The sequence below is a fragment of the Corythoichthys intestinalis genome, chromosome 11 (genome assembly GCF_030265065.1).
Source record: "Corythoichthys intestinalis isolate RoL2023-P3 chromosome 11, ASM3026506v1, whole genome shotgun sequence".
NCBI lineage: Eukaryota > Metazoa > Chordata > Actinopteri > Syngnathiformes > Syngnathidae > Corythoichthys > Corythoichthys intestinalis.
In genome coordinates this window covers 11335941-11360006 of record NC_080405.1, presented here as the reverse complement: position 1 = coordinate 11360006, position 24066 = coordinate 11335941, and the positions used below count along the sequence as shown (strand labels likewise).

The 24066-nt window shown below is 39.3% G+C and overlaps 3 protein-coding genes across 6 annotated transcripts; 1 reads left to right on the top strand and 2 right to left on the bottom strand.

Moving 5' to 3' along the window:
* Window positions 1-989: 989 nt before the first annotated feature.
* LOC130924055 (protein FAM53C-like) lies at window positions 990-15176 on the bottom strand. The gene is made up of 5 exons (XM_057850374.1): window positions 14623-15176; window positions 12807-13003; window positions 3772-3832; window positions 2884-3701; window positions 990-1242 (listed from the first exon to the last, which is right to left on the bottom strand). The coding sequence occupies exons 2-5, from the start codon at window positions 12882-12884 to the stop codon at window positions 1006-1008; spliced, it is 1194 nt and encodes a 397-aa protein (XP_057706357.1). The 5' UTR covers window positions 12885-13003; window positions 14623-15176; the 3' UTR covers window positions 990-1005.
* On the top strand, window positions 14919-21900 carry phykpl (5-phosphohydroxy-L-lysine phospho-lyase). Of its 3 annotated transcripts, XM_057850349.1 has the most exons (13): window positions 14919-15240; window positions 15344-15462; window positions 15571-15730; window positions 16548-16622; window positions 16694-16781; window positions 16854-16970; window positions 17033-17115; window positions 17180-17402; window positions 17473-17627; window positions 17753-17842; window positions 17923-18056; window positions 18139-18179; window positions 18397-21900. In XM_057850349.1, the coding sequence occupies exons 1-12, from the start codon at window positions 15092-15094 to the stop codon at window positions 18177-18179; spliced, it is 1434 nt and encodes a 477-aa protein (XP_057706332.1). In that variant the 5' UTR covers window positions 14919-15091; the 3' UTR covers window positions 18397-21900. The 3 variants fall into 3 exon arrangements, with proteins under 3 accessions (XP_057706332.1, XP_057706333.1, XP_057706334.1); XM_057850350.1 differs by having other exon boundaries at window positions 14919-15257; window positions 18139-21900; XM_057850351.1 differs by lacking the exons at window positions 15344-15462; window positions 15571-15730 and having other exon boundaries at window positions 18139-21900.
* On the bottom strand, window positions 19384-22815 carry hnrnpaba (heterogeneous nuclear ribonucleoprotein A/Ba). Of its 2 annotated transcripts, XM_057850367.1 has the most exons (10): window positions 22687-22705; window positions 22295-22418; window positions 21709-21903; window positions 21147-21315; window positions 20917-21075; window positions 20715-20846; window positions 20547-20646; window positions 20290-20466; window positions 20105-20187; window positions 19384-19713 (listed from the first exon to the last, which is right to left on the bottom strand). In XM_057850367.1, exons 3-9 carry the CDS (start codon window positions 21888-21890, stop codon window positions 20120-20122), a joined length of 987 nt encoding a protein of 328 aa, XP_057706350.1. In that variant the 5' UTR covers window positions 21891-21903; window positions 22295-22418; window positions 22687-22705; the 3' UTR covers window positions 19384-19713; window positions 20105-20119. The 2 variants fall into 2 exon arrangements, with proteins under 2 accessions (XP_057706350.1, XP_057706351.1); XM_057850368.1 differs by lacking the exon at window positions 22295-22418 and having other exon boundaries at window positions 22687-22815.
* Window positions 22816-24066: the final 1251 nt, after the last annotated feature.

Sequence of the window (24066 nt, the reverse complement as noted above, 5' to 3'; positions counted from 1 at the left end):
ATTATCTCACTTTATCTAAGCGATCCAAGCTGGAAATGGAGTTTGTGACATAATTTGCCGGATCACACTAAATGACATAAGCATTCAGTAATGCCCATAATGGTGTCACAATTATGATGGTTTTGTGAGTTTTATGAATCCGCCTTCAAATAAAGTGCTACCTGTTAACCCAAATAAATCAACAAATAAGCCGCACTGGACTGTAAGCCACAGGATTCAAAACGAAGGGGAAAAAGTAGCAGTTTATAGTCCGAAAATTACGGTAGTTGTCCATAAATGCCCCAGGATATATTCGGCCTCCTGCCAAACACAAATAAAGGACGAGTTGTATGAAAATAGATGGTTTCCGTGCCCAATTTCTGACTAATTTCAGCATACACTGTGAAGCATACAAGCATACACAACAGCAAAACCTAAGTAGTCGACTGAAAACATTTTGAACCAAACTTTTTTTTTATAAGTTCTAGATTTTAGCAAAACGTAGCCTGAAATAGGGTAATAAGAGGGCAAGTTCTGCTCACTTTGTGCGTATTGCCATGGATGAGTCATCAAGCCTGTTGTGCTAACTTGACAGCTTAAATCATGGGCTGCCATTGAAGCCAATGGATTTCCATTTGAACGTCAATGGCAGCCAATGAGTTATGTCAGTTTTCCAAAGGCTAAATTTCAGACACGGCTGTATGGCTGGCCAAATGTATTGCTCTTTCTAACCAAACTAATGTGCTCAGCTCCAGATAGCTTAGCAAGGCAATTACCACAGATTTACAGACTGCCCTACTCAAAATAAGAAATTGCGAGCAGAAAACCACTTTGGAGCGCTGAAAGGCGAGGCACTATGACAGACTTTTTTCTTTTTTTACAGTAACTAGCTTAACAGTGGTTTGTTTATAGCTGCAAACTGCTTTGATCTTGAGTATAGACGTAAGCCTGACGCGGTGAGCAAGTACAAGTGTGCTTAATATGGTAAAGAAAGCAATGACAACAAAAAGCAGTTTTCCTCCATTATCAGTTTTCTTCAATGAGGTTCAAGTCCAGTTCTGTGCAGTCTCTTTCAAAAAGCAAATGGGCCTCAGGCGTCACGGTTCTTTTCATTTTATCATCTTCGTCCTCCTCTTCACTTTCACTCCGCGGTCTGATGCTGACTCGACCAAGGAACTCCACAGGAGACGGCGCAGAGTTCTGCTCTATTTGGGAATGCACCGGAGTCATGCAACCTGAAAATAGGGCTTCTCCATTGCCAATCTGTCGAGGAGAAAGAATCGACATTGCAATCAGGTTGTTATTGAAGTAAATCTTTAAAAAAAAAAAAAATTTATGGCCTATTAAAATCAAATTTCCTAAAACTAAAATTTGTCCAATGTTTGCTTTAAAAATAAAAAGTACTGTATTTGCCACACTATAAGGCATACCTTCAATGAATGGCCTATTTTAAAACTGTTTTCACATACTGTATAGGACACACTGCATTATAAGGCGCAGTCATAGGCAGAGTTGACTTTTGGGGCGGTGGGGGGGGGGGGGCACAACACGTTGATGACCTCGAATCCACATATGGGTGCAGTAGTAGTAGTAGTAGTCGTAGTTGTTGGGGTTTAACATATTCCCATTCAAAATTCTTCTCATTTTGACAGCATATGTTATGAACAGTTCAGAATTTGAGACCACACTGCTCATTAGTCTGTTGTATTCCCTCATACCAAGTGCGAGTCAACCTTCCACTGAGCAAACCAGTTCATCCTCCCATCAGTTCAAGGACTAGCAGTTCAAAGAAGTGTAAATTGGGAGCAAACCAGTCCAAAAACTGGTCTAAAAAGTCACTTTGCCACGATTTAATCAGCATAGGAAAGTACCCCTAGACTTGCTCACTGAACCCCAGGGGTTCGATTGAACCCAGGTTAAGAACCACTGCACGAGATGGCGCTGCGTTAAAGGGAATGTCCATGATTAACTAATATTGATCCAAATACAGTGGTACCTCTACATACGAATTTAATTCGTTCCAGAACACAGCCCAGAAACCTACGCTAAATCCTTAAATACTGCAGGCAAAATTGTGAATAGCAATAGCAATTACACATAAAACAAATGAATTAATACAAATCGGAATAATTGTCACTTTAACTTATAGAGACTTGTGAACAAGTGGGAGGAGACGGCGGGTGCATGTGGATACCGTGAGCCGTGTTCTAATTTCACGAATGCATTAAATAAGACCCATGTATAACAATTATGAAAAAATCTGAAATAACCAAAGCATTTTATTGTCACCTTAACTTACTGGCGAACAGAGGTTGGAGACAGCGGGTGTGTAGATGGGAGGGGGGGTTCCAGTGAGCCGTGTGGTCTCATATTTTTCTATCATTTCCTTCTTAATTTCAATGATAAGGGTCACCTTTTTCCTTCTTTCACCACCTACACAAACCTTCTTGGGACCCATGTTGATTTCTCTCACAAGAAAATCCGCCGCCGGATGTACGCCTGATGTCGAAAGAATTGTATGTTGAAGAACCACTGTCTAATGCGCATGAGATTATAAGGCGCACTATTGGATTTTGAAAAAAATTGAAGTGTTTTAAGTGCGCCTTATAGTGCGAAAAATATGGTAATGCTCATTAAGCTTATTGAAAGGATATTTATTTATTTTTTAAAATCCTGAATATGTTATTTATATCATAGGGGCTGGTACACACGTTTAGGGGTACGTGATCAAATTTGAGTGAATGTGGCTGTCAACTGAAATGAGTTTTGACATTCTCGAATTTACGACAAAACTCAAAAGGATTAAAACTGAAAAATGCTAAAATTAGAAACCATTCTCTACATACTTACACCAAACATTTACAATGAGATAAAAAGGTATCATAATGAAGTGCTAAAACTAACTTGTGTCATCTTGCTGAAGTTAAGGCCTGGCCTCGGGCCAGGTAACACATCTGGGTCATGGCGCCTTTTCAAACGAGGTTTGCGCATGTCACAGGGCTGCGAGTGGCACCGGGGTAGTGCCCGATGTAGGCCGCGTCGCGAGGAGGATGGGGTGCTGCAGGCTGAAGTAGGAGAAGGAGACAAAGCTGGGCACTCCATACTGGAATAGCCATGTGTCAGAGCACAAGTGTGGGCTAGCTGAGGATGGTGGGAGAGCACGGACGTGTTCAGAACTTGCAAAGGCGATAACGAGTAGCGGCGGTGTAGTACTGAGGGACCAACGAGAGGAGTTGGCGATGAGGAGCAGGAGGATGGGGTGGCAAATGAAGAGCAGGCCGTTTTGGGTGAGTCACGTGGGTCCCATGGAAAGTTCCATGACAGTGGAGAGTCAGCAGATAATGCTAAGCTAAAGAAAGGAGGACTCGAGGAGGAATGTAGGGAGGACGACTTATAGAAGGTCCTAGGGCCACAAGGAGGCAACGAGCTGGCAACTAAGCCTAATTGAGACGTTCCTATACTTTGACTGGCACGTTTTACTGGGGTCCAAACTTTGGATGCGCTTGGATGCCATGTGGAGCGGCATTGAGAAAGGTCCTCCGGAACAGAGAGGGAGCGGCAGTGGCGTTTTGGAGGGGGTGGTGGAGGGGAGCTCTGTAAAGTGATGGAAGCCTCAGGTCCATGGTGAGGTTTTGCCACTAGGTAAGGCAACGTGGAATCCAGTGCACATGATGCATCCAGAGGTTTGGCTTTTAATAATGGCTGTGTAGCAATGCTACTTTCTGGAAATACCAAAAGACAATGTGAGCCAGTTTGTCACACCTGACTAATGCATCACTACAATAAACTTGCCTTGCGTGGATTTGCATGCACTCCAGGAGATTGTGGGGCTTGAGCCTAAAGCAGGTAGTGTCTGAAAACAAGGAAAATCATTCAAAAGAGCCCCCAAAAGTTAAAGTAAAGCTACATCTCCCAAAGCAGTAAACATTAGTTTTTGTTTAGTTTCTTTTATAACCTGATCAGGCTTGTTTTTCCACCACGGGAGCGTTGGCAGCAGCTATACATGAGACTGCATGCATTTATCCCGTAATTACCGTAATTAAACGAAGAAAATTAAAAACAACAACAACTTAAGTCTGGTATGTACACCAAGGATGTGCTCTTAAGTCATTTGACTTTAGGGGAAAAACTATTGGTCACTAGTAGATTTGAGACAAAAAAAATGATTTGACCGATATTCATTTGTAAAGACAAGAAATACGAGTGTAGTGATCTCTCAAGCGAAACAAAACCCACCAGTAACCCAAAGATGTACTGACTGTTTAGCTTAATATGTAGATAAATACAGTATTTTTGTGCAAATTAATGAACATGACCAGATTTTCTGTATACAGTGGCACCTCTACTTATGACGTTAATTGGTTATGGAAGTAGTCTCGTAATCCCAAAATTTTGTAAATAGACTCAATTTAAATGTAAATTTCCTCATCAATTGCAAGAAATACTGACACGCTAAATAAAAGGTTATAATTGGGGTAACACTGGAATAAAACAACAGCCAAACACATTGAATCATTCCATATACCTAAAAGTAATGAAGTAGATAATAGATCCAAAGCAGGGGGAAAAAAATCTTACCCTTTGACTGAGGCACTGTTCCCTTTCACAAAATCGATGGTGCCTATCACCTATCGTACATTACGTGACACAAAAATGCGAGGAGACCTATGCTCTAATGTGCTACTAATGTCATGAACAGTCTGTGGGCATTAGAAAAAAAGAAAAAAAACTTCTTGAGACAAACAATGAGGATCCTTGTGCTCACTTGGCTCAGACGCTATATGATCAATAACACCATCGCACCTGTACACGTCATCATTCTGCGACACCCAAATTGAAACGTCATCAACAATAAACCAATAGGAGAGCATGATGGGAATTATTATGACCAATAGGGCAGCAGGATCTTATGGCACGACATTAAAAAGAAAGCAGAAAGCACATAAATATCTTTTACAGAATTGTATAGTATCTTTGCCTCTCGTCACCTGAAAATAACGTTTGTAGAGACGTTCGTAAATAGAGGTACCACTGTACATACATTTAGTTGGTGATATAGTGTCTCAAATTATTGCTGATATGCGATATTATTATTATTTTTTTTTTAAACCAATACAACCACTAATGTAGTGAAACCACATCCTAATTACCTATTCAAATGCAATAAAATTGTTATTCTTAAATAAAACACAAACTATAATAAAAATGACAAAAACAAAAAAACAATGCTTAACAAATCATTTGAAAGCCAGCCAAGTGCAGAATATGAAGTGAGAAACCCAACACCATTTTTGTTCACTGCCAATTAGTGCCCATCAAAATCGTTTATTTGATCCAAAATATCTTGACTGTCTTGTCCTGAGTGCACGTTAGCAAATTTGAAGCCAACAATTCATTGTAAATTTGATTTTTCATAAAGGGTGTCATTTTAAAACTATCCCTATTGTAGAATCTGAATTATGTGAGATTAACTCAAGAAAACTTTATTTACATGTTTAACATGACATGCTTTTAATTTAAAATGGTCACCTGAAGTACAGGTGCTAAGCCGCTAAACGTAAAGTTTACACTCAGGGAAGAAGGAAAAAAAGTGCACCTATCTTCTATTTTCGTCATGTAAGTGGTGTCGGTAATAGATATTTTCATTTTATCCACATCGTTTGCAAATGCTGTAAACCAGTGAGTTTTCATGTTTGAAGTATCACATTTTAACCGCAAGTTTGCGTTCTGGAGAAGACTGGCAATATTTTATAGCATGCTAAAGTGGTTAGGACATAGTCTTTTTTTCCATTAGGCCCAATGCATACCTGTCAAGTTGTACGGTTTCGGCGTAATTTGTACAAGTAAGCACTGATTTTTAAATGTGTACGTCGTACGTTCAAAATCTGTATGTTTTCTGTGCATTACGTTTTTTTTCTCTGTTCGGATTTTGTCACCTTCTCGGCAACGAGATAATGTGCGTTACTGTGCATTACTACGTTGGTTGAATGACGCGAGAAAAGACGCTGTAGCAAACGCGATGCTAGGCTAGATGGCTCCAATATTTCCTGACAGCAGCCGACAGCCTACAAACTACGCCTAGATATGGCGGCAATAGTAAATAGCAGCCATTTTAAAGCAGTAGACTTCTTTACAGTCTCTGTTGTAGTAAACCTTCCTTGCGAACCTAATTAACTTTTTATCTAAAACACTCCTAAATATGCTAAATCTTGAACAGTTTCAAAACTTTCAGATGTCGAAAGTAGACAGAAGGGAACTAATGCAAAAACGGGAGCAATTTTAACAACTTTTGATTAACAGTTGATTCACAACACTAGAAGTCCCAGAGAATTCTGCGACTCCTAACAGTCCCAAGCAATGGCCAATTTGGCCTCTCCTCCGAAAAAACCCAGAGGTGGCCTAAATGACCCAAGTGCTTTTGAATTAGCAAGTCGTTGTCCGACAGACAACAGCCGTTCATATGGAAATGCAACCACTTGTGTTGGTATGCGGCCCAAATGGAGTGGAACACACAACAGTAGTACTATTCATGTAATATTATGTGTCAGTTCAAGTCAAGCTACATTTATGGGGTTTTGCACATTTTAATAATGTGTATTGTTGTATGATTTTACTGTCGGAAAAAATATCTCTGACAGTGTATTTGTGGGGCCTTTATATGCTAGCAATATTTGTTATAACAGTATATTTGTGATGCCTGCAGAAAATAGAACATTGAATCAGTATCAAATTTAAAACTGAAATAAGAGTCTGACGAAGTTAATTTTTGTCTTCCTGGTATTTATTGATGCACAGGATTCAAACAAGAGTAATCACAGCAAATCAAAACTATCAAGTCAAAACAATTAAATACTATAGAAAACACACATAAATGTACCTCTTATACACCCTCTATCCTCTGTAATGGACTTGTTGAAAGGTTATCAAGATTTTTTTGTTTTCCTGGGACTACTTGGTATACAATGAGGAGCAATTATTTGCACTCCTTGTGATTTTGCAAGTTCACTCACTTTGAAAAGAGGTGGAGGTCTGAAATTTCAATCATAGATGCATTTCCACTCATAGAGACAATCTAAAAAAATCCAGAAATCACATTGTATGATTTTTAAAATGTATGTTATATATTTTTATCTACTGGGGTTCAGTTCAAGTATTTGTGCGCCTGAGAATCAGCAATATTTATGACACTCAAAGAGTTGTCATTCTACCTTAAAAAAAAGTCCACCTTTACCCCACCCGTTTGAGCTCATCATTGTCACCTGTGCACCCCACAGTCAGTTATAATCCACCCGCTACCATGGGCAATACCAGAGCGATTTCGAAAGGCACCAGATTTGATTAGCTCCACAAAGCTGGAAAAGGCTACGGGACAATTGGAAAGCAGCTTGGTGAGAATAAATCAACAGTTGCAGCAATTGTTAGAAAATGGAAAAGGCTAAACATGACTGATAATCTACCTTGGACTGGGGCTCCATGTAAAATCTCTCCTCGTGGGGCATCACTCATGATGGGAAAAGTGAGGGCTCAGCCTAGAACTACATGGCAGGAGCGAAACCTTGCTGAGTGAGGCTGCTTTCTCTTTCGCCCAACCCCCTCCTCAGCTAAAGTAGCCTGACTTGAGCCTTTTTCGCCCAACCCCCTCCTCAGCTAGACACTTCTTTCTTACTTGCCTACTGCAGGTTGATAAATTTGTAGGTAGATTTGTGTATGTCTTAGTCAAGCCCAAAAAAAAAGTTCCTTCAATCAAAGTATATATTTTCAATCAAAAACAAAAGTCACTTGAATGAAAGCAAAATGTGTTTGAATGCAAAAGTTGCCTCAAAATAAAGACAGACAAAAAAATTCTTGTGTTGGTATATTTATTTTGCTTTTGATATGTTTTTATATTTTATTAGAATCAATCACAGCTTTGAAAGCCTACTGTAGGTTGTCAAATTTGTAGGTAGATTTGTATATGTCTTAGTCAATCAAAAAAAAAAAAAAAAAAAAAAAAAAAAGGTTACTTCAATCAAAGTATATATTTTCAATCGAAAACAAAAGTCACTTGAATGAAAGCAAAATGTGTTTGAATGCAAAAATTGCCTCCAAATAAAGACAGACAAAATTTTATGAGAATCAATCACAGCTTTGAGAGCCTACTGTAGGTTGATAGATTTGTAGCTAGGTTTATTTCTTGGTCAAGCCAAAAAAAAGTTCTTTCAATCAAAATATATATTTTCAATCGAGAAAAAAAAATAACTTGAATTTGAAATGAGACATAACTTGAAATAACTTGAAATGAAAGCAAAATGTGTTTGAATGCAAACGTAAACAAGTCAGGCTGCTGTTTCTTTACTTGCAACCAGCCATTAGCTGTGGAAGGGAGGTTGGGGGAAATTTTTCAGCCATTAGCTGTGGAAGAGGGTTGGGCGTCAGGCTACTTTCAGACACTTTTTACTTGACAATAAACTGCTAAACTTTTGAGGATATTTTGACAGTATTTTAATAATTCTAATTTATTCGGATGCTGATCACTTCTCAGAATTAGCAAAAGAAATGTTCCCTGACTCAAAGATCGCATCGGTAATTTTATCAATTGACCTTTTTAATTTATAATTTGACACACTAACGAACTACCTTCAAGTCAAACAATTGCGAGCTGAAATGCCATGAAGTGCAGCCATCAAGACATGATAGAAATTGCCAAAAGTGCTACATACAATTATAACAAAAGTCAATGCACTGCCAATGGGTTTTCCCAATGGCAGTGTCTCAAATACTTGTTCTCCCCACTGTATTTGTTTGAATACCCTCTACATGTTAAAAAAACATTTTTGAAAAGATCAGTTAACAATTTGCTGTCGATATACATTGATATACATAGATATTCAGAAATACTATAACTAAGCACACCAAGCAACAGTGGTAACAAGAAAAACACCTCACATGAAATAGCTGGAAAAAAATATGCAAGACTAGTAAATACCACTCTTGGTTCAGAAACAAGCTATCATTCAGGCAACTTTTGCATTCAAACACATTTTGCTTTCATTCAAGTGACTTTTGTTTTCGATTGAAAATATATACTTTGATTGAAGGAACCTTTTTTTTGGATTGACTAAGACATACACAAATCTACCTATAAATTTATCAACCTACAGTAGGCAAGTAAGAAATAAGTGTCTGAAGTAGCCTGACTAGTAGTCAGGCTACTTTAGCTGAGGAGGGGGTTGGGCGAAAGAGAAAGCAGCCTCACTCAGCAAGGTTTCGCCCAACCCCCTACACAGCTAAAGTAGCCTGACTTGAGCCTTTTTCGAGTCTTGAGTCCTACTTATGAAGATGGTATGTCCTGTATCGGAATTTAAACAAATACATATAAAAACAAATTTCCCATTTATTTTCAATGGCAAGAAATCAAGGTCCCTGTGATTTTTTTACCATTTATCATGACAGCCCAATGAGATTGTATACCGCTAACTCTCATATAGGTGAATTTGAAAAAAATAAGTAAAAAATCTGACCTACGTTTTTTGGGGGAGGAATGAAAAAATCAATTCAATCAGTTAACATAAACATCTTTGATGTGAAATGTTGTATATTGTATATTTGTAATAACGTGTAGAACATGAAAAGTAACGTGTTACTTTGCTGAGTAACAAATTACTCTTACAATGAGGTAACTGAGTTACTTCTCCCAAAAAGTAATTTAGTTAGTAACTTGTAACTAATTACTTTTTGAAGTAAGATTGACAACACTGTGCAGTACATATTCCCTTCATAATAATTAGGACTATTAGGACATTCAGTCATTATTTCAGTGTGTTCAAAGAAACTGTTCAGGGCTGCTCCCTTCCACCTTCTCATGACACAAATTCTGTTTGTTTTTCTCAAAGGTTTTCACACGTTTTCTTGTACTAACTTCAGACAAAATGGCCACAATTCATGCTCCATTAGATCCAGTCATTCTAAACTATATACATGATCTTGCTTTAAACTCAAATTGCAGTTCTAAAACGTTTTTTTTTTTTTTTGCAAAAAACAATGTACAATTTTGGGCCATTTTTTTCTGTTTTTCTGTGTGGAGTATAGGAGAAGTAAGTTAAAAGTTTGTAAAAAGCGTAAAACTCCATAAATAAATGTAGCTTGACTTGAACTGACAAAAACTATCACATGAAGTGTGCAACCGTGGTGTGTTCCCCTCCGTTGGGCCGCATTCTAACACAATGTATGTCTAGTGGTTGCATTTACATATGAATGGTTGCTGTCTGTCGGACGACGACTTGCTAATTCAAAAGCACTTGGGTCATTTGGGCCACCTCTGGGTTTTTTAGGAAGAGAGGCCAAATCGGCCATTGCTTGGGAATATTAGGAATATTTGTCTTGAGGAAGGGCCGAGTCGGCCTCTGCTGGGTTTTCTAGTGTTAAATGACTTCCAAACATAGCAAAGGTTACTATGGTTTTTTTTTTTTTTTTTTTTTAAATGAAATTTAAAAAAAAAGAAAATAAAAAACATGAAAGGTAACACCAGTTACTTTGCCAAATAACTAATTACTCTTACATTCAGGTAACTGAGTTACTAACTGTGTTGGGCACGTTACTTTAAAAAAGTAATTAGTTACATTACTCACTACTTCTTCCAAAAAGTAACTGAGTTAGTAACTGAATTACTCTGTAGTAAAAGTAACTAGTTACCAAGGAAGGTAACTATTTCCGTTACTTTAAAAAGAACTTGTTGTATGTCAAAGAATTTAAAATTTTCTGAGCAGTATTCGAGTCAGTGGAATAGAGAAGAACAGACAGGTAGTTAACTTGTTAGGTGCTTCAGCAGATTTGAATTGCTTACCACGGATGTCGACAAAAGCTTTGCCCCGGGACATAAATTACACATTACATGCAGGTTCTTTCCTTTAATTTCGACAAACTTGAAATAGTGTCTATATCTTCACCTCTTAAAAGGACAAATTTTCTTCTGAATGCTCTGCCATCCCGACCCTGTGCATCTGTTTTGCGTGTGTGTGTTTGCCGCACGCGCTGTTCCGGTTTGCTTGTGAAATCACCGGCTCCGATTGGCTTATCACGACACATGACTCTAACCCTCAGCCAATCACAATCACTTCCATCGCATCTCTCGAGGGGCTGCATTCAGGTAGGCTGGTTTCCCGACTATTCACGTCACCTTCAAAGCGTCTGCCCTCCTCAAGATGGAAGCAGAATTATTACGTTACGTAACGGCGTTATTTATAACGGCGTTATTTATAACGGCGTTACTCCCAACACTGGTTACTAACTCAATTACTTTTTTGGGAGAAGTAATGTGTAACTAATTATTTACTTTTTAAAAGTAAGATTAACAACACTGGCCATAAAGATGAAGTCTGCAGAATGAAAAGTGACGAAAGCGGAGATTTTATTCTGCCAATTTGTTGCTGGACACAATTTGCCCGCAACTATTGCTGATCACTTCTCAGAATTAGCAAAAGAAATGTTCCCTGACTCAAAGATCGCATCGGTAATTTTATCAATTGACCTTTTTAATTTATAATTTGACACACTAACGAACTACCTTCAAGTCAAACAATTGCGAGCTGAAATGCCATGAAGTGCAGCCATCAAGACATGATAGAAATTGCCAAAAGTGCTACATACAATTATAACAAAAGTCAATGTTAAATTTTAGTAATCATGATGTAGCTGAAGATATTGTTCTTTGATTGCACCAGGTAATATGTTACAATATTACCAATAAATTCATATTATTTTGAAAATTGAGTTTTATTTTTGTTTCATATTGCACGCTATATACGACGTTGTAAGATTATAGTCACCAATTTGTAGGGGCATACGTCACTATTTGAAAGACTGCCAAAGGCCTCGGGTTGACAGGTATGCCAATGTAGCAGTGCTAATGTTTTATTACGTTTAATATAGAGGGGTCTCCTTTTTTTGTATGTCTGAACTTGAATTGTACGGTGTGTTGATGAACAATAAACATCAGTGAAAGGCACTGGATTCTCATATGCAAACAACACACACAAATGTAGGCACGCACACGGCGATAAATCACAGCCGGGAAAATTACGGCTCTCTTTTTTATTTACCGTGCAGTTAACAGACTTGTTGCATATTGCGAAAGGCTTAATTGCATGTATGATGCAAATTAGCAACGACAGGCATCTATGGTTAAAAAACAAAAATTAAAAAAAAAAAAAAAAAAAAAGGCATCGATGCTGCTTTGATCTGATATGTGTCTAATTTGATACAATAGGCATCAAATGTTTAAAGGTAATTTGAACATTGTAAAGTTTCAGAATTGTGTGACAAATTGGTATTCCCTTGCAATAATCAGCAATGGAGTGGCTGTCAAATTTAATGATGTTGGTGACCTCTGGTCTTGAGCAACACCTTCTGGTGTACGGCAACAGTTAGCCCAAGAAAGTATAACTAAACTTGTATGTGTTTGAGTTGGCGTTTCTCAATTATTTAAGAAGATTATTCGCCATTCAATTGTAAATGCTTCTATGCTTTGGATGAAATTGGAAAGTTAGGGCTCAGTAGCAGCAAGCAAATTATAAAAAAGGAGCGCAATAAGGAAAATTGTCAGAAAGTATAATGCATCAGACTTTAATAGTGCAACTTAGATAAGGTTAAAACAAAGATTTTCTTCAGGATGTTGCACATTGCATGTGAGAAGTTTGGTGCCATTTAGCATAAAATACTACACATACTAGTTGCTAAATTACATACAATTTCTTGGAAACAAATTTTAAAACATTTAACAATAGAAACCTATTATATTGGTGTATTTGTCTGAACAATACCGCCATAAACATATCTAAAAACATACGTACCACATTGACATTGAAAGCCTTGTGATAAGGTTCTTCCAAACTTTGCTTTCGGAGCTGCTCTGTGATAAGTGTCACCATAATGGTAGCGCTGACCCAGGAACAGACGTGCAGAGATGTTTTGTCAGACACCTGGCATGATTTATGCCGTGTCCGCTCAACACCTCATTTGATTAGACTGTGTATCATCTTCATTCAACCTAAAGGGAGGAAAAAAATAACAGTGCAGCCTTAGTTGTGTTGAAAAATACATTTATCAACAGAGGAATATACTGAATTATCTAGAATTAATTATTTTGGTCTTGATAGCGTGAAAAGCTGGACAAGACTTTCGCTGAGAAACAAAACAGTCCACAAAAAAAAAAAGAGTGGCTGTACACATGAGTCCCAAGCAAGTGTCTAATTCACTCGTGAAAGCCCCAGGAGCAGAAGTTCACGTTCACAAAAGCAGAGAGCACACATGGACACGAGGAGACCCAGAACAAAGAAACACTTCACATTCCATCATGGTCACTTAGTAAGTGAGCATTGCAATCCCTTGTTACTTACACACACGCACACACACTGTGGTCACAGCAAAGAACATGCAGACCAAGTCCTGAGTGAAAAGCTTTTGGATGAAATCGTGGGAGTCGAAGTTAGTTGGGTTGGCCTCAACAGATATCAGCAGTTGTGACTTGTGGACAAAACAGAAGGGGGAGGGCGAGGTTAAAAAGGGAGAGAATGGGGGAAGTGTGGAGAAAATGAATGGAGACTGGGGCTGGAAGTATGTCACAGAATCTTTACAAGAGGTACAAAGGAATGATGACATAAACCCTGCATTTACAAGGAAATTGAAAATACTTGGACGCATCTAAAAAATTTAAAATGACAGTCAGTGTTTATTTAATAAAGCATGTTCCACTGTTGCAACATTAAACAATAACCTCAATTAATAATCAAATCTGGAAGGACGCTCTTCAAATAAGACATTTATCAAACTGTTGAATTACAACCCAACCCTAATAATTGGATTAAAATAGAATATGACTATCTATGTTTTTTACAGCAGCCAGTAAATACTACTTGAACCACTTTGGTGGCATATTTGTGATACAAACTCCACATTATGTTCCAAGTCCAGGTTAAAACTGCTGACAACATGCAACTAGTAGAATATGGTCTGATTCAGTACTTGGTGTTGGCAGTCAGATGTGGCCTGGAGGGCCTTCCTCCAGAGGGCAAACATGGTGCTACATGTCAGACAAGACCCTGACTAATATGAGCAGAGACACCTAAGAACTATGGTGTGTCTATTCGACATAGATTCATCCATAAAAAATACGAGACACCATGCATGTATAAATAATCGATTAAATCAAGCGATTGACAACTCCGTAGAGTTCACCATTTCTCTAATTTAGACCACTTTGCATAGTTTTCCGCATCCAAAACATGCTTTCCTCGAGAAACAAACATTCAATCAGAACATCTTAAACTTCAGCTACAAAGCAATTCTTCGCCTGAGTCAAAATACGATGTATTTGTGTTATCTGAAAATCGGACGCGTGAGCAAAGTTAGCTCCGTAGCACGATGCAGCTCGTGCAACACAGGTTAGCAGTCGCCTCTTATAGCCAGCTACTAGACCAACAACTGTCCATCATATAAACAGTATTTTGCTCATTTTATGGCGACTGGTAGACTGACTATGTACATAAATGTTGCTAGTCTTAAAACAACGTGATGTCATAGAATAAGCACGTTTGTGCAGATATGGTCGCGTTAGCTAGCTCTACGCAGCTTATATGCAGGCTAGCTACAGCTGTCCTGATGTATTACCTTCGTTCAGTGGTTCCTTAGCAACCGAAGCTGCGCACACACACATACTGTGCACCGGATGAGCTGTGCTAGGAGGAGTATATATATAGCCTCTGGACGATACCATTACGTGGGTGATACCGTTCCTCAAAAATAACTTTTAGAGGACATCTTTAGCACTATTTCGATAGTGGGGGAATGTTAATAAAATGTGCTATAATCACTTATTTTCTTTATTTTAGCTCGTAACCACATAGTGGACATTTACTTATCCCTATTCAAATACTGGACTATTCCACTAAGAGCAACGGTCGAAAACCAAGGCGGAAATGCCGTCACTACGTGGCCAGATGGAAGTCATTTAACAAATACTTCAACACATAACCTACTATAAGATATCCAGGTCCATATAATCTCACTAAATATACATTACACTACATTAGTAACACCCACCGATAATGCGAGTTGACTACCTCGTGTTCACTGACACATGCGCAGTGATCTGAAGACTTGGGGGAACGGAACCGAGCCAGTTTTTTTTTTTTTTTTTGTTTTGTTTTTTGCATGCAACCAAAAGAAGATGGCTTCAGAAGTACTCAGAAAAGAAGAAACCCTGACAATGAGGAGGCGATTAATCGGGTAACTTAATGTGTGATGTAAATGCTTCGCTGCGTTTAGCCTATACTAAGTTATTATGGTCCCATTGTGTCATGGGATAACTGGGTTTGTTTTCGATTTACAGGCAATCGTGCAGACTTTTTTATTCAGACGATCCTGTCAAAATTGTTAGGGCAAGAGGGCAATATCTTTATGATGAGAACGACAAGCGCTACCTGGACTGCATTAGTAACGTTCATCATGGTAAAATACTGTATTTATTACGAGTGGCATAGTTCACTCATTAAAAACACCACACTACCACCATCTAGTGGCAACAACAGTTCTTATACTCGCGGGTTTATTTTTTAGTGGGCCATTGCCATCCCAGTGTCACTAAAGCTGCAGCAGAACAAATGGACCTTCTGAACACCAACACCAGATTCCTGCACGACAATATAGTCTTATACGCCGATCGCTTGGCTGCCACTTTGCCTGAGAGACTGTCCGTCTTTTATTTTGTCAACTCTGGGTGCGTATATTGCAGAATGGCACTGTTAAATAAGACTTTGGGTTGAAATTTCAGGATAAAACGCACCATTTCATGTGGAAATTTAACCATTTGGAAACATAGAAATAAATAAAGACCTAGTTTTGTTTCTGTAATACGACATACAGGGGTTGGACAAAGTCATGGGAACACCTTTTTAAAAAAATCAAAAACAGATCTAATATGATGTGCCTTTGACGGCGATTACAGCCTCAACTCTCCTAGTTATTGATTCATACAACTTGTGAATTGTTCCCAAAGGAATTTAATACGCTCAAACTCTTAAGAGACGATGGCTGTGGAAATTGACCTCTTAACTGAATCACAAGAAACTGACCATAAATGCTCAATTATATTGAGGTCTGGGGATTGTGCCAGCCATACCAGATGCTCAACTTCATTAGAATGTTCATGTCATTCTGCAACAATTATGTTCAATGATTATGCCAAAATGTTAGGTGTTACCATTATTTTCTCCAACCCCTGTAGAAGCTTGATAATCTTCTGTTGCACCATAAATATTGAAGCCTTTAAATTACCGATAATCAGGATTGTTGGGGGGAAAAAATAATTGAACCATATGATTAATGGGTTAAAGTACTGATTTTTGATGCAGTCACTTGCCAAATAACAGGATATTGTGCAAAATGTACCCCAACATTAAATCGGTGCACCCATTCAAAAGTTAATACTGTACACACTTTTTGGTTAATTCTGGAACTTAACCCTAAAGTCTTTTTGATATTTTCAAGATGAAACACATTTCTAGAATTGTACTTAACACGTGTTCTTCTGACAGATCTGAGGCCAATGATCTTGCACTACGTTTGGCTCATCAGTACACACAACACGAAGATGTCATTGTACTCAACCAGTGAGGTTTCTTCTACGACAGATCACATTCTATTGTTCTGTGACTCATCAGTGTAAAATATCTTCTTGTAGTGCGTACCACGGTCACCTAGTGTCTCTCATTGACATCAGTCCATACAAGTTCCGGAAACTGACAGGACAAAAAGAATGGGTTCATGTGGTGTGTAATTTATGCTTACTCAGAATGGTCAAACATAATCGATTGTTGTTAAATTCGGTTTCACACTGTCAGGCACCCTTACCAGACACCTACAGAGGCAAGTACAAAGAGGATGTACTGAACGCAGGCCAACTTTACGCTGATACAGTCAAGGACTTAATAGAGGAAGTGCACAACAAAGGTCGCAAGGTGATGTATGCAAAGGAGTTTTGTCTTAACAGTCGAGCAACAACGATATCTATTTGCCCCAGATTTCTGCCTTTTTTGCCGAATCGATGCCAAGTGTGGGAGGACAAATTATTCTGCCGCCGGGATACTCGGCTAAAGTTGCTGAGTAAGTCATCTGGCGCATGTATGTCTTTGGTACAAGGTTCTCACACTTTGCACTTTTTCCACAGGTATGTGCACTCTGCAGGCGGGGTGTTCGTGGCAGACGAGGTGCAGACAGGGTTTGGACGCGTGGGGAGTCATTATTGGGCTTTTCAGCTGCAAGCAGATTTTTGCCCTGACATAGTTACAATGGGCAAGCCGATGGGGAACGGGCACCCCATTGCATGTGTGGCAACTACATCAGAGATTGCTAGAGCTTTCACGGACAACGGAGTGGAGTACTTCAATACGGTATAAATGGGATTTATGTCGGAACATTCCCCAAGAGTGCTTTGTTAAAAAAAAATTCAATTTCTTGCAGTTTGGAGGGAACCCTGTTTCTTGCGCAATTGGTCTAGCCGTCCTCGATGTGATAGAGAAAGAAGACCTGAGAGGAAATGCCGAAAGAGTTGGCGCACATCTCAAAGATTTGTTTACGAAGCTGCAAAGTCGACATAAAATTATTGGAGACGTTAGGTAATGGAGCAGCTTAAAGTGTTGAAATAGACAATACTAAACATACCTGTATGCTTATTTAACGTACGATGTACACTTAAAAATTTGATGGCCGTTTTTCCTCCTTTTACTGCTGTAATTTTTAGAGGCGCCGGCCTTTTTGTTGGAGTTGAGCTGGTAGAAGACAGAGAACGAAGGACACCTGCCACTACAGCAGCAGCGCAAGTGGTGAAAAGGTATTAAGATTTAAAGCTGTAAGCAATAACTGATGCTGCTTCCACATCGGTCATATTTAATTCTTTACCATATCATTCAGGCTCAAAGTGGAAGATCGAATCTGTGTCAGTACAGACGGACCCTGGGAAAGCGTCTTAAAGTTTAAACCGCCCATGTGCTTCAATATGGAAGATGCAGAGCTGGTGGTGAGGTGCATCGACCGCATCCTCACGGGTAAGCCAGCCCTGGAAACCTGGTATAGCACTGCACATAAACGAACTATTCCCTCAACAATTTGTACTTTGCCATTTCCCAGATATGGAAGCCAACGCGAAGCTAGGAAAGGAAGACATCTAGGTTTGTTTCTCCTGTAGAAAATGTTTTAATTTGATCAAACATTATCAGATGGTCACATTCAATAAGTTCAGAGGTAGTGATCTATCTGGCAAACAAAGCAAGCTCAAGCATTTCACACATTGCTATTGTCTGATGCTGCATTTAGGAATTCCACATCAGAGGCAACCAAGTGTGGTTACATTGTTGTACTTGCGAATAAACATTTTGTTCCTCTTAGAGGCTGATATGAGTGGATTTGGAGTCCCGCTTCCAGAGACGATGCATCCTGTTCCCGAGCCAACATTTTACACTAATACCACTCTGTCATTTTTCTTATATATTGAAATTTATCAGAACTGGAAATCAAATTAGGCTTTCACTGAATGACGTTTGCTCCTATTCAGTATTCCAGCCTCTAGTTCCTATATGCAATATGCACCCTTTTGTGAGGCTGAAATGTTCTATCCATACCTAAAGACAGTTCTATAAGCTCACTACTGCTTTGATTGTAACCTGCGCAGTCTTTTAAACAATTTTTTTCTAGCTAACAGACATTTGTCCTTATTATCACTTGGCAATATCGTATCAAAACATGTTAGTAGCACTTACCGGTAACACACACTAATGTTCAAGTATCGCAGTTCCACATGTAGTGGGTTGAATATTAACACTGCAGGTGGTGAAGCCCTCTCCCACAGCTTCCCAACGAGGCATCCGTCGCGATGTTCACATTACTTCAGATATATTGAGCAAGCCATTTAACAGTACAGTACATTTAACATTAACTTTAAAAATAATAACAAATAGATCCATTTGTAATATAAACCAAAAGTTTATTTCTACCAATTTGCCCAAGACACTAGAGGAATGAGTATCCAGTGAGAGAGAGGGGTTACCCTCTTACATTTAACAGGCTTGCGTTGAGTTGTAGTACACTAGTAAAGCCACTTAAAAAATGCAGACACGATCGGGGAAGAATCTCAATAAAAGCCAAAAAAAAAAAAAAAAAAAAGCAAACCAAAAAACAGGGGACAAAAAAATATATATGGTTGTCTTAATCTACTACGCCATCTGAAAACATTCATTTGAAACGCTCACAATGAACTCCTCGATTGGTTGAATCCCTTGAATTTTGCATCGCCTAAAAGATCCAAAGCCATGCAACTTGCATCCAACAGTCAGCGTGGGAAAACAGAACTAAGGATTTAGAAACACTGAAAGAAAAAAAAAGCTAAATTGTTTTATTTGCGAGCTTCAAAAGCTCTTGCTCCTGTTTGTAAATCTAGTAGACATGTAAAAATACAACCATACAATACATTAGATTCAAAAAGGTACCAAAAAGTACAGTAAAAATAACACTTCCATCGCTGGAAATGTAAATGGACACAAAACAATATAAAATAAAAGTGGAAAAGTGACATTTTGCTTCCCCAATTCCTCACTTGATCTGTACAAATGGAGCATGAGTCCAAATTTCTGCCAACTCCAAAGGAAAAGCCAGAGCCCATGTTCGCTGTGGTCAGACCATGGATCTCTTTTCTTATTTACTTTAGACCTTAAGAGAAAAACACGTTGCTTAACGTTACTGAGAACAAACCAAACGTGGCAAGCAGTTACACAAAGACAGACAGGTGCATGAATGAGTCAATCGAATAGACAGAAATTCAAGGGGTACACAGAACCGGGCGCAATTCGACCACGGTGAAACGTCCTATTCTCAACCACCACCAGCTCAACCCTTATCGATCAAGTAGTGTTTGTAGGGATGCATCTTTGGATGATAGGTGGAATGGATCCAGACCCCATCAAACAGACTACACTAGCCCCCACCACAATGTTGGAATGGAATTTGAATAGATGGGAGGTCTTTGGGAGGTGGGAATCAAGAAGGCACCAATGGTAAGAGCTAGATTTTCACACTAACGGGATGATGCAAAAATGCATACCTGCACTACGTGTGATCAGTATGGCTTGTAGCTACTCGGGTGGCCACGTCTTGGAGTTTTCCCATAGCTTGAATTGCCATGGCCTGGAGGACAAGAGAAAAAGGGACTGAGTTCTGTACAACAAGGAGGACCAAGAAAATAAGCTGCTCCCATTCGCGCTATCCCTCAGGGCACTTATCGCTTACTGTAATCGTAGCCACCCCCATAGCCGTAATAACCACCGGCTGAGTAGTCATAGCCGCCGTAGCCGCCATAGCCTCCATAGCTTTGCTGCCCGTAGCCTCCATAGTTCTGGTTGTAACCACCTTGGCCCCCCCAGTAGTTGTTGTATCCGCCGCCTTGATTCCAGTTTTGGCCCCCGCCTAGAAAATCAAAACGGAGCCATGGAATCACTTACGCACGGGACCTGGCGAGCCTTCTCCAGTCCGTGACGCGTGCATACCTCCACGGGCCCTGCCGCCACGTGCTCCGCCACCATATCCGCGGGCGTTAAACTGCTGCTGCTGGTAGACCTCTTTGGGTTGGGCTATTTTGATTTCGCACTGCAACACAACGTAAAATTAGCAAAGCATAGGTTGACCCGCTACACCTAAGAGATTGCTGAACTTACTGTGCTTCCACCAACGTTGTGGAACTTTTTCTCCAAGATTTTCTTCACAGGAGCCTCCTCTTGAAAGGTGATGAATACAAAACCCCTCCTCTTCTCAGTCTTTGGATCTTGGGGCAGCTCGATCGTCTCAATCTACACATAAACAATGACTTAATCAACAATCATTAAATATTCATTCGGCAGCACATTTTTGGCATCATACCTCTCCATATGCTTTGAAGTAGTCCTCGATGACCTGCTTCGCCGTGTCTGGGTTAAGCCCCCCAACAAATATTTTCTTGATTGGATCCTTCTTCATGGCCATAGCCTTCTTAGGGTCAATCTGTCGCCCATCGAGCCTATGTTCCTTTTGTTCCAGAACCTGCCCAAAAATTCAGATATTACTTCAAGCACACCAAGAAACGATGCTTCATTACAACTTTCCCCACTCACCTTGTCTACACTGGCTGAATCTTTGAAAAGAATAAAACCGAAGCCTCGTGATCGGCCCGTCTGCTGGTCAATTTTGATCGTGCAGTCCGACACTTCGCCAAACTTGGAGAAATAATCTTTAAGATCCTTCTTGGTTGTGTCCCAGCTAAGGCCACCGACAAACATTTTCCTGAAAGCAAGAAATGAATGGGGTCATTTGATGGAGCTGGACCCCCTGGGCTACTTCCCCTGTGTGTGAGGGTGTTTGGGGGATGGGTAAAAGCGACTGGGGGTGTAGAATTCCAGGGTGTTTTCGAACATCAGTTCACATAGTGATTCATTGATCATTTCTAATACTATGTCTGTTATAAGTACTAGTAACCGTTGTGGGGGGGGGACACTGTTCATACATTTCGTGATGAATTAGGCTCACGCACAAACGCCCATCCCCCACTCGTTCTGCACATGGCGCCAACAAAGGCCGGTTGAACAAAGAAACACGGCAAGCACCAAAGAGCCGCTTCAACGGAAAATGAGGAAAAAGCTAAAACAACAAAAAATCGAAAATATAATTCTTACTCACCCTGCATCTTCTTCGCCTTTGCTTGCGTCTATTTGGCCCCCTTCCGTGCCGCCGTTTCGCGAATTGTCGTCGGGCCCTGCTTCACCGCAGGCGTTTTCCCCGGCCTGGCCGCCTCCATTAAAGTCATCGACTTCGTGGCCGTTTTCCGAGGTCTCCATGTATTGTTGCTCGATTTCAGTCATGTTTTAATAACACCTAGACGCAAAAAGCAAACGCCGTTACGTTACATCGAACGGATTACATAATTTAAGCATGCGGCACGCACATAGCCATTTTGCTAAACGCACACGCATTCCCCTCCATTTTGACCGGCACGGCTTTCATTCAATTTGACGATTTCGAGCCAACATTAGAGACCGCTCCTTTATTAATGTGCACAATCGCCACATTTCTACTAAATATAAAGTGGAACATCTGCTTTCCGAACATAAAATTAAGCATTAAATGCTTCATTCACATTCGCTCTTACGTAACGCAGAGGCCGCACAAACCGCATAGCTGTTCTAGCAAACGTTATCGCCTATCTACTTGACTCGACAGAAAATATGAAAGGACGGACGTGCGCAACAAAATTCAAAGTACTTACTAGTAAATTCAGGGAAAGGGAAATATTTAAAGAAAACCACGCAGACCCGCTTGCAACTGACGAAGCCGGAGAGCTCTCTTTAAGATGGTTTCTCCCGCACGACGACGACTCGTGGTTGGTTTTTCTAGAATCCGAAGGGGAGAGAGGAAAAAAACCCGTCACTTCTATAGAGACGCAATTCGATTGGACGACTGTTGCTGCCATTCATAAGACTGACCAATCATAAACGAGTATACGCGGCGCTTTCTTATTAGGTCCATCAAGCCAATGAAAGGAACATAGTATTCAAGTAACATGATTTTGTGGCTGCTGAATTCTGCACACTATTGTAATAGAACCCATTTCACTAATATTTTAGTAATTACTGCATACAAATAAAGACGTTTCATTACCTTCCATTCATTAATCTCAGCATTTACAATCCAAGTCGCCGTCAATGGTACTGGAACGCGATCATTAAATGCTATTACTATTTCAATGTGGGGTCAACTCCAAAATGGCTGCTACTTCAAGCAACAGGAAGTAGCCGGTTTAGTTTTCATGTTTTCGTTGCCACTGTTACATACTACTAAAGAAAAAAATCCCAATAGAAAACCATGCTGCACGTGCATTATTACTGTTTACCACCAAAATATTTTCGTTTTCATAGCATGGAAGCGCCCAAAGTGCTAAAAGCTTTGGGTACATGTGTTCGTGTTATGTAAGTACAAGCACAATGAATGGTTCAATAACTCTTTGATATCTGTGACGGAAGGAACGTTTTAAAAGGGCGTGTTTGGTTGTTACTTTTTTCACTCTTTGATATCTTCCAATCAACGCATTCTGAATGAAAAGTAAGGGTTACACTTGTCTACAAATTGGATGCATTGATACAAACACTTGTTACGTAATTTTTCATTTTTTCCCCCCTAAGATCTAGTTTTTTTGGGGGTGGAATGATAAATTACAGCAAAGGGATGATATATACACACACACATACACATATAGTGCAAGTTCTCCCACTTGAAAATATTAGAGAGGCCTGTAATATAGTTCTCCCACTTGAAAATATTAGAAAGGCCTGTAATATAATATATAGGTATATATATATATATATATAGGTATATATATATATATATATATATATATATATATATATATTTTAAACAAAGTGGGTATATATGCTACCAGTTTTTTTTTTTAACCCAAAGTAACAATTTGAAGCAAAATAATAACTATTATGCATTTAGAAAAACTGCAGACACGAGACCAACCAACAATAGGGACAATGTAACATGTGCGTACTGCACTGCTGCCAAAGTGCTCCAATACTGTATGTGAAAAACGGTCAACTATGACAAGCTGAAACCTTGACTGGTGTTGGGTGAAAATTCAAAGTACATGAAAAATCTGTATAAAATACCACTAGTATAAGAATATAAAAACATGCCAATTGCAGGAATACTAAAGCATTCGGGGGGAAAAAACAACAGATGGCACATTTGAAATCAGCAACCGAAGATTGTATAGAATCAATTACAAGAATCTCCTGCAACAGAAAATGAAAAGACTGACCAACAATTTTTTTTTAAATCTTAATAAACAATGAACATTAACAATAGTACATTTTAACATTTCTATTTAATCAGAAAAGGTTTACAAAAAAGGTTTGAAATGTTAGATCAACATAACACCACAACAAAAATAAGAACTCATTGCACTAAAAAAACGCATTTAGATGCAAGTCCTGTTCATCACAAAATTCAAGTTAGTCCAGAAATGAACATCAACAC